Here is an 18,513-nt window from a genome sequence, read left to right on the forward strand (position 1 = left end):
ATTATGTTTTTTTTATTGCATAATTTCTTTATTTTAACTATTTAAAAAATAGTTATGTTAAATATTTCGTTATTTAAAACACTTAGTTATTTAAATATTTAAAAATACACATTATTTGAATTAATGATATTTAGTTATTTTAATATCAAAATAATATTTTGTTTTTTTTTAATGTTAAACTCTATTATTTGAATAACATTTAATTTGAATAATCTAGAAAATCATAATTTATATTGTTAGTACATAATTTCGTGATGACTTTTGTAAAAATATAAACTATTAATGATATGAATATTATTAAATCTATTAGAATTGTTTTTTGTGTTTTTAATAATTATTACATAATTTCATTATTAATTTTGTAAAAATATTAAATTATTATTAATTTGAATATTATGTTATGATTTTTTTATTTTATTTCATAATTTTGTTAGTTTAACTATTCAAAATATAATTATGTTAAATATTTAGTCATTTGAATATTTAAATAATATCTAAAATATTTAAAAATACTCATTTGAATTTAAGATATTTAGTTATTAAAATATTTAAATAATTAAATATTTTCTCTATAATTATTTAGCTATTTTTAGTATTTTATTATTTATGATATTTAGTTATTGATATATTGAAATAATTATTTTAAAGTTATTTGAATAATCTAGAAAATCATAATTTATATTGTTAGTATATAATTTCATGATGAATTTTGTGAAAATAAAAAACTATTAATAATATGAATATTATTAAATATATTATAATTATTTTTGTGTTGTTTGTAATTATTTTAAAATTATTATATAATTTGTTTAAATATTTAAATAAATTTTAAAATTTTAGTTTAAACTTTCTTTAGATAGATTTAGATAAAAAGTTTTAAAGAGAATAAGTAGAAATTAGAGATAATTTGGAGAGAAATTCTTTAATAAATTAGGGATAAGTTAGAAGATAAATAAGAATTGGAGATGATTTATGATAAAATGGGGGAGGTAGTTTAAGATAAATTTTAGGAGAAGAGATTGTGGAGAATGAGAGCATCTCATTGGTTTAATGATTACTATTTTATATTTTTAAGATAAAAAAATAAAAAAAATAGATAAATAATTTCGAGAGTTATACTAACCGGATATATATATATATATACCCAGAGTCCAGAGAAGAGAAGAAGAACGGAGGTGGTGGGTGCGCATGACGCACAGAGCGCGATTCAGAACAGCAGCTGTCCTCCTATAAATATCCCTTGATTTCAAAGACCCTCTTACGTGTCACATTATCCTCTCCCTTGCCAAGTCGTTTCTCACTTGGCCTTCCACCATGAATCTACTGGTAATTCTACTTTCTTCATCCTAAACATTCAATTCTTGTTTCTGTTTTCTCTCTATCTCTCTCTCTCTTTAATTTTTTTATACACAGGCAATGATTCAACCGAAGAAGAAAGAACCAGATAAGGAATCAAAAGGGCCTGATTTCTGGATTGAAACCTTCAACAATGTTTCGCGCCTGTATAAGTTTCAAGCGGACGGTCGTCTCTCTGTGTGTTTCTCTCTCTCTCTCTCTCTCTCTTATTTTTCTGTTTCGAAGATTAGTGTCTATTGTGTTTCATTTTTGTTTCACCTTTTCTTTTTAATTTTTGTGGAATTCTTGGTAGGAGTTTCTTTTTTCTTTATTTACTTTATTTTTACATTGAGGTAACATTGGGTGAGCGAGTTTGGGTGTTTTTTATTGTTATTATTTATTTTTTTCATTATGAATAGGATTTTGGTTATAGAAACATCATATAAAGTAATTAACGTGCTTTTGGACAAAAAAAAAAAGATCTAATTAACTTGCTGAAGTTTGTGTCTATCAGCTTTCAATATATGTTGAAATTTTCTGGTGCTTTGAGTAACATAACACTTATCTATTCAAGTACCGGATTTGTTTCTTCTTTGTTGTTATTGATATTACTGGAGTTATGGGCAAACAATAAATCCCAATTTGACTTGTACATTATTGCACTCCTTCTAAACTGAGCCTCAAGCTTAGTTTGGAAAGAGTACAAATACAAATATGTACAGTGCAAATACACACAAAATCGTTCAAAATACAAGGTTTTGCACTGTATATATTTGTATTTGTACTCCTTCCAAACTGAGCCTCAGGAACAAAACAGACATCAGCAATCCTTTTATGAATTCAGAGAATTCCAGAAATCAGCACCAAAATCTTCTTTCTTCAGCCCTTGAAACTCTGGAATCAACAACACCCAACCAATAACTGTCGAACTGATGACAGACACCACCGCTCCCACACTTTTCTTTTTCTCCTCTAAGATTCTTCTGTTTCTTTCCTTCCAGATCTCCCAGAAAACAGAAAAGGGAATACAGGTCCATAAAATCTTAGACTTAGCACCTCCTCGGGTTTATAATAGTTGCCCTATGGTGCATTGCTGGGTGAATCAGTATGTGACATCAGAAGGCATTCTTGTCACAATAACACTTTGAAAATGAGCATGTTTGGTAGCTCTATAGGCTGCAGTGTTGATCCATTGGGGTGAACGTGTTCACTTTCTTAGTTGTAGACTTGTAGGCCTGTAGCTGAAAACATCTGATTTTTGGTGTTTGGCTATATGTATTTTGGGGGCCTATCAGCAAAGCATTGTAACAGTCAAATCCAAATTTTATGAAACTAAATTGTATGTGCACCTTGCACAAAACGGTCACATGGAACCATCTTGGTTAGACATATTTTTAGGAATCAAGGGGGATTAAAATCGTGTTGAACTGGTCTGGTATGGATACCTACGCTTGCTTCTTGTATAGGATATAGAAGCAGTGGAGAGTCTCGGCAGAGGTTGTATATGCATTTTCTTTTTTAATAAAATATTCTTTTTCCTTATCAAAAAATTTGTAGAGAGTTTAAACTCATTTGTCAAGTATATTTCATTCTTCTATGTTTTATTTGTTTGAGTTCATGGCTTTGTGGCACTAGTATATTATCCCAAGATACTATTGAAGGTTTTTGGGGTCCATGGGAGTACATTTTAGACACTCTTTCTGCATGTGTCTTTTGCTTTTTACATGAACCAAATCTGGTAAGGAATCATATTTAGTTCAATTCATTTTCTCTAGGATTTATTGGTGACACCATGATTGATTGATAAGCTTATGTTGTTTGAGTTGCTCTCATGAAAATAGAGAAATATTTGGCTTTTCTGTATATTTCTATTGATTCTTTTTGGACTGAGATATACAATGGTCGTGAGATGGTTAAACAGGTGGGTACATATGTCATTTTTGTTCTTCTGTTTCTAGAAACATTGCTTTTTAAACAGAAGTGATGCTCTTATACAAACTGATTGGGCTGGATCTCTGGATATCCTTTGCAGGTGAAGGTTGTTGATGAGTCAAGGCCTGTGATCCATAAAATGGTTGAATCATTTCTCAATAAATTTTTCCCATCAGGATACCCTTACAGGTAACCGCACCATAATTTTATCATGAGCTTGAAGTATATATACATGGGAGACGGTTTCCTAATTAAGTTAAGTAAGGAGCTACCTTGCATGACCTATCCCATTTATGCCACATAGACTGATAACTGATTATGGCCAATCCAAACAGTTCACCAGTTATAGGGCCCTCTGGTTTGGTCAGGTGTTCAATCTTCAGCAACATCAGCCCCATACCCACCTTGTACTGGTTTGGTGGTTTCCCAAACTAAAATAGTTTGTTCAAAGTTTTAGTTTTTTCTTTCTTTTACTATAAAACTTACCCCACAAAGAAAGGCTTGTTGTGGACAGGTGGCAAGTGTTTCACAGCTGACATTTGCCCCATGAATGGAGACCCAACTAGATTGCCTTGTTGAAGATATGTGCATTGTTTATGATCTGACTAGAAGACTCCCTGCCTTATGGTGGTTGTGTTCTGGGTTTTGACTTTCTATTTTTTCCTTGTTGTGCAGTGTGAGTGAGGGCTACCTTAGATATACTCAGTTCCGAGCACTTCAACACCTAACAAGTGCAGCACTATCTGTGTTGTCAACTCAGGTCTTGTTTTTCCTATTGTGCATCTGCACACCCATAGAGGGACTGTAGCCTAGAAAAAAGCATGTAGAATTAGTTTTGTTCCGTTTATAATTCTCAAGAAATAGGTTGTATCTGGCATGCATTTTGAATTTCCCTGTTAAATTCTACGATTTATAGCTATCTTTCATTCATCCATTCATCTTTTTTAGATAATTTTTTCATATTTTCAACTATTTTGAACCATCATTTTATTTATTCAAGTTACAGGATTGTTTTTTTTTTCTTCTATAGCTATTATCTTTATTGTTCTGTAGTGTGCATTTGATCTGACAACATCAATATGAGTAGTAGCTTCTTAATGTTCTTACTCCACTGCAGTCACTGTTATTTGCTGCAGGCTTGCGACCAACCCCTGCACAGGCGACAGCTGTAAGTTGGGTAAGAACAAAATATTTGGTCCAAAAGCAGATATTTTATGATAATCTCTCTCTCTCTCTCTCTCTCTCTTCTTCTTCTTCCTCTTCTTCTTTTGGGAAAATTGCTTAAAATACCCCAGGGTTTCTGGCAAATACTTAAAGTACCCTTATGGTTTCAGAAATGACTTAAACTACCCTTGTGGCTTCTGACAATAGGACAAATACCTCCCCTCTGTTAGTTCTCTGTCACATTCCATTTGAATGTGACATTACGTGACTTGTAATATCTCAAAAACCCAGTTTTTCCCTATTATTTAAACAGAGGCCTCACTGATGACCTTGGTGCAGAATCTATGATGCTGGATAATGGATTTTGGGAAAGTTGTTTTCATGGTTGGCAGATCACTCTCTATTCAGAAATAGGCACACAAGTTCCTTTTTTTTATCAAACTTTTCCTTTTGTAAGAAATGTATAGTTGTTTTGTGTTTTGGGTTGGGTGTATTGGTCTGTTTCTTTCCTGGTACAGAATCTCATTGTAGGGTCTTTTGTATTTGATTTCCTTTTGAACGAATTACCTTACCTTAAAGGGCAGGCCGGTGCACGAGGCTCCAGCCAATGTGAGATCTGGGGAGGGACAGATGTATCCAGCCTTAACCCTGCACATACAAAGAGTCTGTTTCTAAGATTTGAACCCTGGTCAGCCAGGTCACAATAGAGCAACCCAACTGTTGTGCAAGGCCCACCCTCAATGAATTACCTTATTCTTCAAAAAAGTGATGATGGATGCAGTGGAGAAGGTTGAAAAAGAGATCAAGAAGCCACTTTTGATGTCTGCACGTGCATGTTCTTATTCCTCTCTTGGAACCTGCATCTTCAAGTTATCTTCTGAGATGATGGAGAAGATGCCAACTCCGCTGCTGAAGACAAAACTCATACATTTTAGAAAAAGAGAAGCAGCGATCACATTTGTGTGGTGTTTTAAGGGGATGAGCTAGCAGATCTCAGTTTTACATTGGATTTACTGTGCAGGTGCCTGTGCCTCAAGAAGAAGTGAAACAACTTTCACCATAGCCTTCTACTCCTAAGAGGCAGAACTTGACTTGAGAAAGTTTTCTATGTTACTCTGTTGGTGTTGCAAGGAGTTATGATTCGTATTGGACAGCCCAGAATTTCTGGAAGAACCTCTGTCCCCTTCTTCTGTTAAATTGTTTAAGTCACCAAAAGACTGAGACTTCAAAATAGGTGATTTAGCTATCCTCTGCACACAATGCTCCTTATCTTGCAGAGGTTGAAGATGAAACCAAGAAGATGAGGTGTTTGATGTTTACATGATGCCAATGTAGAGGATGGTGTACTAATGAAATTCTTTGGAAGGATTGAACCAGAGACTGTATCTCTCTTCTCTATCCATACCTGTGTTTCTGTTACCATAAATATTTGCCTGAATCCTTAATTCTTTACCTCAAATGCTTCCCCAAAACTCAAACTGTATCTTGTCATGGTTCCTCTCAAACACATCTCCATTCAATAAGAAGCTTGGCATTAGGAGGCCAAAGTATGAAAAACAGTTGACTTAATTGCAAAAGCCCAGTCAGAGGAGCTGAAGAAGGATGCACTTGCAGCTATGGAAACTCAGAAGAAATGAGGGGAATTCAAGGATAAGGAAATGGTTGATGTGAAGTCCTCAGACATCTGAAACTTTATCTGATTATTGATTCAACTCAAGTCACTGTTTTGCATAATTTTTTCATCTGAATCTTGAGTTGACTCAAGGCTGCTTGCTCTCCATTGGAAAGATGGTCAAATAACTTAAAATAAAATCAACCAGCTGGCTGAAATTGGTGAACTGCGAGATTAAATTGGTATTTCTGTTGTTACACAGGGACAAAAGGAAGCTTTAGTGGCGAGCAGTTTTTGATTTTCTTTCAAGAAATTCTTTGTATTTCATTTTCTTAGATCTGTTTTCTGTGCTGGTTTACAGTTGTTGGGTATGCTAGGTCGCAGGGATGAACACCAGTTAGCTCTGGCCCTACAGATCTGGTCTGTTCTAGGAGATTGCAGGGGCACAAGAGGAAGGTAGCTTTGGCCCTACCCATCTGGTCATGTTGTTTATGAAGGTGTATTTTGAAAATTTAAAGAATAATTAAGGGGGTACATTCTGACAAGTATATATATTTCAGAAACCTCAGGGGTACTGTAGTTATCAGAAACCCTCAGGGTAGTTAAGTAATTTTCGTTTTTTTGGGTGGGGAGGTTGGTTTAGTCCCCTTATTGTTCATCTTGATGAAATGCAGATTTTAAAGGATGGTATGCAACATGTGGGCAAGCTAATATGCAGCAACATGGGTGCAAGAATGGATTCTGAACCAAAGAGTTGGAGGATACTAGGTTTGTGTTGTCCTCCATTTCATTTGCTTTTTGCATGGGGCTGTTACCTAATGCTCATCCCAACTATCTATGGTCCTGGCAGATATGGACCTAACCAATGACTTTTTTCTTTTCTTTTCTTCTCTCTCTCTCTCCCTCTCTCTTTGCATGAGAGTTGAAAACACATTCTTTTTTTTGGAGAGAATATAGTAATTTCATTAAAATTAAAGAGGTATAATATGAGATGATGTACAGCTAAAATCAGAACAACTAGATCCACAGATTACATTGGCAGAATTCTGTTGCTAGACTATCAGCCAAAGAATTTAATTCTCTAGGGAACCAATGTAAAGTTACAATCATTGATTCCGAAATGTCTCTAGCCTGCAGCCTCCAAGGATCACTATCTTTCACTCCTAACCAGTCTCCAAGGATCAAAAAAAAAAAAAAAAAAAAAGAAAAAAAACAGTCTATAGTGTTACAGAATCTCCTTTGATGGCCAAACTCAAGATACCCAAACTTCTAGCAATTCTAATTCCAGTAAGGGCAGCTAGCACCTCTACCTTTATATACTCAGCAGTCCCAATTGGGCCACTAAAGGCCCAGCAAATTTTTTTTTTGATAGATGAAGGAAAACTTTATTAAGATCAAAACATAAGATAATACAAAGAGTCTTCCCTAGAAAAGGTGCAAGATGCAGTCTCAACATTAATCAAATTACAATTGAGCCCAGAACAAATGCTGCCTATGCACCATTGCTTAGCTAAGAAGTCAGCTATCCCATTAGCTGACCTCCTTTTCCACTGAATCCTTACAGCCATATTGGATGTTAGCTATTTAAATCTTTTAACAGCTTCCCTGTATATCCAAATAACAGTGTCTAGGTTTGCTAGCCAACCAACTACCAACTTAAAGTCTCTTTCTATTATCAATCTGTCCACATTCATCTCTCTAGCCAACTACTAACTTGTCTTGATCACACCCCCAATGCCAGCATCACCTTGGTTTCTGAAAGCACTTCCATCAAAGTTTAATTTTGTCACCCACACATGTCTAGAGACTGGGCCAGATTGGCAGTTAGAATCATATGTGAGGAGTATAAGATGTTCAGTAAATTTCTTTGCAATTCTCCCACTGAAATTCCTTGAAACTCTACAAAATTTGCCACCCATAAATTGCATAAATTAGTGATACTGGATTTTCCTGGTTTCCTGACAATGGAGAAGGATATGTTCAGCTGTTTCTCCCTCACTGTGACATAAATACAGATATGAGGCGAAATACATAATCCGCCCTGGTTCTTTTGTAATAGGTCAAAAGAAGTGTTTTAAAAGCACAAGGCGCAAAAAAGGCACAGGGGCCAATTTGCGCCCGAGGTGCAGGCACAAGGCGAGACGCATGCCTTTTTGAAGCAAGGTTAAAAATACTAAAAATGCTAAAAAATAAAAAAATGTTAGAAAATTCAAAAAAATAAAAAAAATATTAAACATAATATTAATAAAAAATATGAACTTAAGTTTTAAAAAACCTATTATCTAAAATTAAAATACATAAACATAACATGTAAAGTGTATTCAAATGAGAATTTAAAAATAAAATCAAACATAAAACATTTTCAAGCAAGTAAAACCCACAATCTCTTTTTTCCTCAATTGCATTACTTCAAGTAGCTAATGTGATGTAAAACATATTACATTCTTGATTCTACGAGCCACCTTTGTGCCATACCCCTCGAGGCAAGCCCAAACAAGTCCCGTGTTAGGGTCTTAAATTCTTAATTCTCACACAAAAAATAATGATTTTATAATTTTAATTCGCTCGCTCATCGAAGCTTTGAGAACCCCCTATTTACTAATGTTGTTCATTCATTCATCCTAATAAAATATCTTCTTAAAAAGTAATTATTTTTTGTGTGAGAATTAAGAATATAAGACCCTAACATGGACTTGTTTGGGATTGCCTTGAGGGGTGTGGCACGGAGATCTGGGGGTGGAGCCCTCGACCTAGTCGCTAGGTTAAAAAAAAGCAAAAAAGCGTTATTTTCAAAAGGCACACGCTTGGGCTGAGGTGCAAGGTGCATCAGGCGCACGCTTAGGCGCACTAGGCGTGCAACTTTTGAAAGGGCGCACCTAGGACCTAGGTGAGGCGCATACTCTAAAATGTGCCTCGCCTGTGTGCCTAGGCTGCACCTGAGGTGTTCCTTTTAAATCACTGGTCAAAAGTGTTTAATTTCTTTAAGAAATAGTACTTCTTTTCCTTTTTTATCTGTGTGTCAAATATTTTGTCAAGTCATGCCCATATTTTTAAAGGGCAGTAGAGGTGAGCTGAGAGGCATAAGCCTGAAGGTGAGTGGAGCAATTTTGCTTCATGCTTATTGTATCAGCCTCAGGGATGATCTAAAAGGCATTCAGCCTCAATTTTTGAGGGGCATATGTCTTTGCACACCTTGCTTCAATTATTGAAGGCATGGACTCTAGTTGGTCAATCCAAAAGCCAACAAAAAACATTTTCTTAATCAAGGTTCAAAATTTTGATATGATACACCTTGTATTGGGCGTATTGTATTGTATTGTTAGCTTTTCGACACCCCAAATAAGGGGTGTTTTGGAATTTTGGCTCTTTCAGGGGTAGGCAAGCCTCAAACTGACCCCCTAAGACATTTTTGAAAAAAACTAAAAGAAAAGTTATAAAGCATTGAAACACACGATATGCCTGTTCGTGCGTATCGATACTTCAAGCCATGGTCATAATCCTAGTGGGCACTGGATCAATTATAGGATAATTTAGTAGTTGTTGAATGAGTTGCATGGAAGAGTTGTTAATATCTTCATTCATTTATCAAAAAAAAAAACGAGTTGTTAATATCTTTTGCCATAATCACAATCCTTAAAGACCAATTAAAAATCCTTAAAGGTTTCTATTTTTTCCCTCAAGATTTACCATTTCCTATTTAACTCTCTATTAGCATTTATTGTGAGGTTTGTTTTTTGAAAATTAATTTTCTCTTAACTCTTGTTAAATAGGAAAGAAAATGAGGTCAAATTCTAATCACACCTCATGTTTGAATTGACTTGCAATTTCTTTGCACTTTACCGGTCATCACCCCATTGGTGATTCTATGAAATTAAAACTTCCTCTGTTAGAAACATTTCCCGTATCTTCAATATAGAGCCCATTCTTTGGTTAGGCTTATCTGTCTGTAAAATGAAAGCTAGAACTTCATTTTCTCATATGATAAGGGGTACCATCATTATAACACAACTCAATTAACAATCAAGTTTGGTTTCCAAATTTATAAGGCTTTCTAGGCCATGTTTACTTTAACTATCTTATTTGTCAAACCCAATGTAGAATAAAGAGGTCCTTGGAACTCTTGTGCTGGTCCTTGTAAATGGAATGAGTTATAGTTTTATTTAATGGATTCAACTCATCTATAAGTGTAGCTTAACTATTGAGTTAATGGTCTAGACTTAAGTTATTAAAATATTTAAAAAGGGTTATTTTGTGGTCCATCTTATTTAAGTGACTAAGGAATAAGCTGATATGAATATTCAACTCGTCTATAAGCCTGTAACCTAACTATTGAGTTAAGGATTAAAAAGGCTAAGGAGCTGAACATCAGGAAGGTGCTAATTGAGGGAGGTTCAAAGCTTGTTATAAGCTGGCTTCAGAAAGAAGAGGAGGCTGGATGGTGGTTCTACATATATGAGAAGAGGAAGGTTGTTAATTGGCTAGAAGGGATAGAGGTGACTTGTAAGTGGGTCAAGAGAGATGCAAATGCTTTTGCTGATACACTTGCCAAACAAGGGGTGGGAAGGAACAGTTTATTTTGGGCTATGATGTAATTCTTTTGGGGAGGGGCTAAGAGTGTATCCCTTCCCCTTGTACCCTATTCTCTACTTAATATTTGTCTTAATAGTATTTTGCCTTTGTTATTGATCAAAAAAGAAAAAAAACTATTGAGTTAATGATGTAGACACAAAAAAGTTATTACAATATTAAAAAGGTTATTTTGTGGTTCAACTTAACAAGTGACAAAGGAATAAGCTGATATGAATTAATAAATAATAGCAAAAGTAATTAGATAAAAAATACTTGAGGCAATATTAAAACACCTGAAAGAGAGATATGAGGTATTCTTTATCACAATGGGACTTCACCAAGGCCCATCTTTTAGCCCTTATTTGTTTGCATTTGTCATGAATGAATTGACTAAACATATTTGGTAGGAAGTCTCATGGTGTATGTTATTTGCTCATGACTTAGTATTAATTGATGAGACTATAGAGGGATTAGATGCAGAATTAGATTAATGAGCATATGCCTTAGAAACAAGAGGTTTTAAGCAAGGTAGGACTTAACTAGAATGTATCCAGTATAGTTTAGCAATGATAGGAGTGGGAATCAAGGTGCAATTAGGATTAGAGATCAAGAGATATCTCAATGTGACCTCTTTTGCTACTTTGGTTTAATAATCCATAAAAAGGGATAGATTGAGGAGGATGCCACCCATAGAATTAGAGTGGGTTGGGCAAAATGGAGGGGTGCATTTGAGTCCCATGTGGTAGTAGAAGATTGGGCTAAAAGTGAAATTTTATAAAATGGTTATAAGACTATCAATGTCATATGGAGCAAAGCATTGGTAGAGGATGCTTTTCTGTCATTAAGATGTGGAGAAGGCTAGTGAATTTTGAAGCAACAAATTTTATTTCTGAAGAGGCCAGAGTAGGTGTGGAGATCCCTTTAAAGATTAGGGAGCTGAACAAGTCTTGGGTATTTTTGGTAGGTTCAAAGTCTGATTGGCCTAGAACTTTATTGAGGTTGCCTTGCATAGGGATAAAAGCTTGGAATGGAAGAGTTTTAAGGAAGTGGGAGGAAGAAGATATGAAGTGGAGAGGAGGAATGGAAGGGGTAACTTCATTGCATTGCTTGAATTTTTCGGGCAAGGAAGAAAGTAGTTGGTATTCTTCCTTGAAGGAAGAGAAGGAGAAGGGTGGGGTTTAATCCCCAAAATTTTAAAGGGTTTCTTAAAGTATCATGAGAGAGCTTGCATAACAGCCAAAGATAATGAGACATCAAATGAAGAAAATGTGGTTATAGAAGAGAAAGATGTAGGGAAGACTATAATCGTAGCAAGAGGATGTTGGAAGGGTAAGATGGATGCCTAAGAAGGAAAGAAGACCTAGACTAAGATGTTGGTAGCCGAAGTGAAGCAAGAGGTTTGAGATTGGAAGAAGATTGCAGAGGTGGTAAGTAGAGGGTTAAAACTAAAGGGAACAATGATCATCACACCTTTTGAAAAATGTAAAGCTTTCATTAATTTGGTTGAAGAAGTGTTGGATTTGGGAGTTGTAAATTTACAATTGAGTTATGGAATATCTTGGTTTTGAGCTGGCCCCCATGTCCAATGCAAAGTATTTGTGTATTGAAGATGGTGTCATTGTTAGAATTTCCAGGCTTCCTTTCCATCTTTTGAAGCAAGAAGTTTACTTATCCATCACCTTAACTTGTGCAGGGAAACTTGCGGGGGTCTTTACATTCGATTTTCATTCAGCAACCATACTCCTTTAATGGTGTGGAACCAGGAGGCATACCTAGGTTGGTGGAAGTCTGGACTGATAACACTATTATTATGTCTGGCTTGCAACTTCCATTGAAGCAAGTAGTTGGACGGAAGCCAGAAAAATGGAAGATCTAGAGGTTGAAGATGATTGGCTACGTGGTAGAGCAGGATTGGGCCAATTCAAATTTCCTGAGGAGTTTCCTTCAAAGGGGAAACTTAGTCCAGGTGCCGAAAAATAAAAACGGTGACCACTTCTTTAAGAAATTAGGCAAAGATTTTAAGGGGGGAAACTAGAGAAGGCGATTCCGAGTAGTGAGGGGCATTGTTGGAAAGATAAATCTTAGCCCTAAGGGGGTGGGGCTCCACTGACTAGAAATGATCAAAAGGAGAAGGGAGAAGCATAGAACAATTGGGTCTGGGTTGTTGCGAAGGACGAAAATGGAAGGAAAGTGATGGTCACAGAGGGAGGGGAGATAAGGGTTTTTCCATATAATTGTTGTCACTTGGATGAGATTTAGCAATTAGAGAACACATTAACTAGAGAAGATGTAAAGTTAGGGCGGGATCGAAGCAAGTATAAAATCCAGAAGAGTAAGAAGCAGATCTCACCATGCATGGATGCTTCTCTGTAGAAGAATCAATCGATTGAAAGATTAGTCAAAATTGAGAAGTGTGGCTATGGGGAAAAAGAATATGTTGAAAGAGAATCATTGAGTGGTGTTAGAATGTTAGAGTGATGTTCGGCTGATGAGAGTTCTTATTAGCCCAGTCTTATGTTTAACTTATCTTGTAACTGGGCCTGTGTTAATGGACCTAATCTTGTTTAGTGATTTAAGTCATCTGGGTGTCCCATCACTAATCAGGGGCATCCCAGTAATTTCTTGTACCTTGTACTATATTCTTCTATAAATAAAAGACTGGTCGACTGCCTAGTATAGTTCGACATTCTCTTCAGTTCTGTGGTTCTCTTCTCTTCTTTGCTACTTCGAGTATAGCTCTTCAGATTACATGGTATCAGAGCATTAGCTCCTTCCTGGTTTCAGCAGGCGCACTCTCTTCTCTTGCTGTCTTTTCATCTTCTCTCTTCCTTTTCTGGGTTGCTGCAGTGAAGACCTAGGAGTGTAAGAGAGTAAAGCAAGTTTGAACCTAGGGTTTCTCTTGGTTGTAGGACTCAAGGGAAGTAAGACCCAAAAGTAGATGTCCTACTAGATTATCTCCAGCAAATAGTAGCTATTGGGCTACTAAGAGAGGTCTGTATAGGACAGACCTAGTTGAGGACTGATTTTAGCAGTCCTAGCACTAGCCGAAAGGGGGAGAGCTTCCTCTATAGTTGCAGCTTCGTGCTCCAGCAAGACTTGCGCAGAACAAGTGGTAAAGACTTAGCCTTCTCTACAGTTGCAGCTTCGTGCCCCAGCAAGACTTGCGCAGAACTGTGGTAACTTCAGTTACAAATTTTTTTCAGGTCGGTTATCAGTCCTACTTTGTGAACTTCAGTTACTGCACTGCACAGCACAGTTACTTCAGGTCGCAGAACAAGCCCTAACTGAAGTAACTTCAGTTACTAGCACTGTGAACTGGTTCAGTTACAGCCCCTTACTTGCTACTTCGGCCAGTCCTAAACAGCACTGCACAGTACCCGAACTGTGAACACTTCTATCAGCACTGTGAACAACTCTTGGACTGAAGTCAGGATGTCCTCACTATTCGGTGAAGTTTCCTCTAGAGATAACAGACCTGTTACAAGGTCCTCAAACCTGGAAAACCCTAATCTGCATAGCTTGCAAATTACAAGTGTGCTGCTAGATGAGTATAACTTCAGAGAGTGGTCTGTCTCAGCAATGCTGTTCATTACCTCTCGTGAGCTCACGGGCTATTTGGATGGAGACAAGAAACAACCAGAAATTGGCAGTCCTGAATACACCGTGTGGCGCAAGGAAAATGCCACAATCATGTCTTGGTTGCTGGCCTCTATGACTCCTAGGGTGGCCAGAACTGTTCATCACTTCCCCACAACTGCTAAAATTTGGGAGAAAGTATCTAAGACATATGGTCAGGAAAAGAACAATGCTAGAATCTACAGGCTGAACCAAGACATTGCAGCCCTAAGGCAAGGAGACATGTCTGTGGCAACCTACTTTGCAACACTGGAAGGCCTCTGGGAAGAGCTTGACCACCATTTGATTTTGGATTGGGAAAATGCTAATGATAAGGGGAGGCATGACAAGCAGATTGAGGAGGGCAGAGCCTTCAAGTTTCTGGCAGGACTTGACCCTGTATATGAAGGTATAAGGTCACAGATTATAGGGAGAGATGAATTACCTGAACTTCACCATGTCTACTACCTGGTGAGGAATGAAGAAGTAAGGAGAAAGGAGATGCAAGTTGACTCCCAGACACAGTCAACAGAACTACTTGGAGAACATTCAACCTTAGTCTCCACTAAGGGGAATAGATTTTCAGACAAGAAGTCTCTCAAGTGTACACATTGTGGTGGTGAGAAACACACAAAGGAGAAATGTTGGGTCTTGTACCCTCATCTGAAGCCAGCTGCTCTGAGAAAGGACAAAAGGCAACATAAGGGCCACACAGCAAGTGGGAATCTTGCCACCAACAACAGTAGTGACAACTCATAGAGTACTCAGACAGTGTCATCTTCCACCGCAAGGCAGGCTGCCGACTCCTTTGGACCAAGTACTTCGGGCTTCACAGCTAGTGAGGTAGAGGTTCTCAGTTGGGCATTAGCCCGTCTGAAGAACAATTCTTTAGCTTCCACCTCTCTTGCCAAATCAGGTACAACCTCTGCATTTAGTGCATCTAGTTCCATTAATTCTACCTCTTGGGTGATTGATTCCGGAGCCACTGACCATATGACACATATGTCCTCCTTATTCTCTACATATCATTTGTTGTCTGGCCAGGATAAGATGAGAGTAGCTGATGGGTCCCTCTCCACCATCTCTGGAAAGGGGGTGGTTGACCTAAGCAAGGATCTCTCTCTTAAATCAGTCCTACATGTTTCTAGTCTTACCTCAAATCTGTTGTCTGTTTCAAAGCTTACGAAAAATTTGAACTGCAGTATAACTTTCTTTCCTTCTCATTGTGTCTTCCAGGACAGATTGACGAGGAGAACGATTGGGAGTGGTCATGAGTATGGGGGCCTCTACTATTTTGATGAAGATGTCAGCTCAGCCTTGCAAGCTTCTGGCATGCTAGGCTAGGTCATTTGTCTTTTTCTTCCTTAGCAATGTTGTTTCCTGAATTATGTAAGGGCATTCCGAGTCAGAGTTTAATTTGTGATGTGTGTCAAATGTCAAAACAATGTAGATCAATGTATCCAATTTCTAGTAATGAAATCCAAGCCTCTTTTGATTTGGTTCATTCTGATGTTTGGGGTCCTTCACCCATTGTTTCCATTGATGGCTTCCGTTACTTTATCAGTTTTATTGACCATTATTCTCGGTGCACTTGGATTTATCTATTGAAAGGACGTGATGAAGTTCCCCGGATAACTATGATGTTTTGCAAAATGGTTGAAACACAATTTGATAAAAAGATCAAGCAATTCCGTTCAGACAATGCAGCTGAATACTTTGAAAGATCCCTGAACTCATTCATGGAAGATGCAGGCATGTTACATCAATCATCATGTGCTTACACCCCTCAGCAAAATGGGGTTGCTGAGCGCAAGAACAAGCATCTATTGGAGATAGCTCGAGCGCTTCTTTTCCAGCACAATGTGCCCAAGCAATATTGGTCTCAAGCTGTTCTCACTGCATTATACCTGATAAATCGGATGCCATCCAAGGTACTGGGTATGAAGATCCCTTTCTCTGTTTTGTGTCCCACTCTTCCAGAATTTCTTCTTCCCCCGCGGGTTTTTGGTTGTACATGCTTCATACATGTGAAAGATCCAAAGAAGACAAAACCGGATCCTAAGGCTACAAAGGGAATATTTTTGGGGTACTCTTCTACGCAGAAGGGGTATAAGTGTTATGATTCTGTCTCCAAGAAAAAATATGTCACCAGGGATGTAGTCTTTTTTGAGTCTCAACCCTATTTCCAGTCTTCTTTGAATCCTCTTCAGGGGGAGAGTAGTGGGTTGGAAGAGGATTCTCATTCTCCCTTCTTTTTTGTTCCCATTTCATCACCTTCCACTACTATTAGCTGTAACATTCCGGGTCAACCTAGTGAGACTTCCACTGTGCCAGTTGCTTCTCCAGATTCGGCTGATGCTTCTGAAGGTTCCAGTAAACAAGAGAAAGAGATACTTACATACAGTAGAAGGAAGAAGGCCCCTCAACCTCATGATTACAACCAGTTGAACTCAGATCAATCCGTCTCTGCAATCCAAGGTAATTCTGACTCACTCAATTCAGATTTGGATCTTCCTATTGCTCTCCGTAAGCCTGTTCGTTCTTGTACCACTCGGCATCCCATAGATGATTATGTTTCTTACTCACACTTATCTCCTGCCTATCATTCCTTTGTGTCTGCTCTTTCCTCTATATGTGTCCCTTCCAGGTATTCAGAGGCGGCATCTGATCCAAGGTGGAAAGGAGCCATGAATGAGGAGATGAAAGCCCTAATGAAAGCAAGGACGTGGGAATTGGTGGACCTGCCAGAAGGGAAAGGCACTGTTGGGTGCAAGTGGGTATTCACAGTAAAGCACAGGGAAGATGGGTCAATTGAGAGGTACAAGGCCAGATTTGTGGCAAAGGGATTTACACAAAAGGAAGGAATTGACTACAAGGAAACATTTGCCCCAGTAGCAAAGCTCAACACAATCAGGGTTCTACTGTCACTAGCAGCAAAATTCTCTTGGGAACTTTATCAACTGGATGTGAAGAATGCCTTCCTAAATGGTGATCTTCATGAAGAGGTATTCATGGAACCCCCACCTGGATATGATGTTGGAAAGAAGGTATGTAAACTAAGGAAAGCATTATATGGTTTGAAGCAATCTCCCCGGGCATGGTTTGAGAGACTTTGTTTGGCCATGAAGAAAGTAGGGTACACTCAAAGCAGTGCAGATCATACATTGTTTACAAGGAGACAAGATGACAAACTTACAACACTCATTGTGTATGTGGATGATATGGTGATTACTGGAAATGATGTGAAAGAGATGAAGAGGCTGAAGGAGTTCTTAGCTTCAGAATTTGAGATCAAAGACCTGGGAAATCTGAGATACTTTCTTGGAATTGAAGTTGCTAGATCAAGAGAAGGAATCTACATATGTCAAAGAAAGTATGTGCTAGATCTCCTAGAGGAAACATGCATGATGGGGTGCAGGCCAGCAGACACTCCAATAGAACCAAACCATGGATTACAAGAATCAATGGGTGAAGAATACTGTGATAAGGAAATGTACCAAAAGTTGGTAGGAAAACTGATATACTTATCCCTTACTCGGCCAAACATTGCCTATGTAGTGCATGTTGTCAGTCAATTCATGCACTCACCAAAGACCCCTCATATGACAGCAGTGGAAAGAATCCTCAGATACTTGAAGACTTGCCCAGGGAAAGGAATTCTATTCAGAAAAAACAGCAGACTTGAAATTGAAGCCTACACTAATGCTGATTGGGCTGGGTCTGTTGGAGACAGAAAATCAGCCTCAGGTTACTGTACATTCTTGGGAGGAAACCTAGTCACATGGCGCAGTAAGAAGCAGAATGTTGTGGCTAGATCAAGTGCAGAAGCAGAATACCGGGCTATGGCACACGGGGTTGCTGAACTCTTATGGCTTAGGACTCTCCTTAATGAGCTTGGTATCAAGACTGAGGGTCCTCTCAAGCTGTATTGTGATAATAAAGCTGCTATCAACATTGCCAACAATCCCGTATGGCATGACAGGACAAAACATATTGAAATTGATCAACACTTTGTCAGAGAGAGAATTATTTCTAGAGAACTCTGTGTACCTTATACTCCATCAGAGATGCAGATTGCAGATGTATTAACAAAATGGCTAGCATCAACAAAGTTCAGGGACATACTTGGCAAGTTAAACATGATTGATATCCATGCTTAGCTTGAGGGGGAGTGTTAGAATGTTAGAGTGATGTTCGGCTGATAAGAGTTCTTATTAGCCCAGTCTTATGTTTAACTTATCTTGTAACTGGGCCTGTGTTAATGGGCCTAATCCTGTTTAGTGATT

The 18,513-nt window shown here is 37.8% G+C and overlaps 1 protein-coding gene across 2 annotated transcripts in view; it reads left to right on the forward strand.

The window, feature by feature from the left end:
* The first annotated feature begins 1,145 nt into the window (after positions 1-1,145).
* RUS2 (root UVB sensitive protein (Protein of unknown function, DUF647)) overlaps positions 1,146-18,513 on the forward strand; it is a 34,388-nt gene continuing 17,020 nt past the window's right edge. The window contains exons 1-6 of one of the 2 annotated variants that reach the window (XM_010264016.3): positions 1,146-1,326; positions 1,414-1,533; positions 3,368-3,456; positions 3,943-4,027; positions 4,385-4,444; positions 6,718-6,811. In XM_010264016.3, the coding sequence (XP_010262318.1) occupies positions 1,315-1,326; positions 1,414-1,533; positions 3,368-3,456; positions 3,943-4,027; positions 4,385-4,444; positions 6,718-6,811 (460 nt within the window). In that variant the 5' untranslated portion in view covers positions 1,146-1,314. The remainder of the gene's footprint in view (positions 1,327-1,413; positions 1,534-3,367; positions 3,457-3,942; positions 4,028-4,384; positions 4,445-6,717; positions 6,812-18,513) is intronic. The other variant, XM_010264017.2, reaches the window with a different exon arrangement.

This window comes from Nelumbo nucifera, chromosome 3, assembly GCF_055504915.1.
Source record: "Nelumbo nucifera cultivar China Antique chromosome 3, China Antique-T2T, whole genome shotgun sequence".
Lineage (NCBI taxonomy): Eukaryota > Viridiplantae > Streptophyta > Magnoliopsida > Proteales > Nelumbonaceae > Nelumbo > Nelumbo nucifera.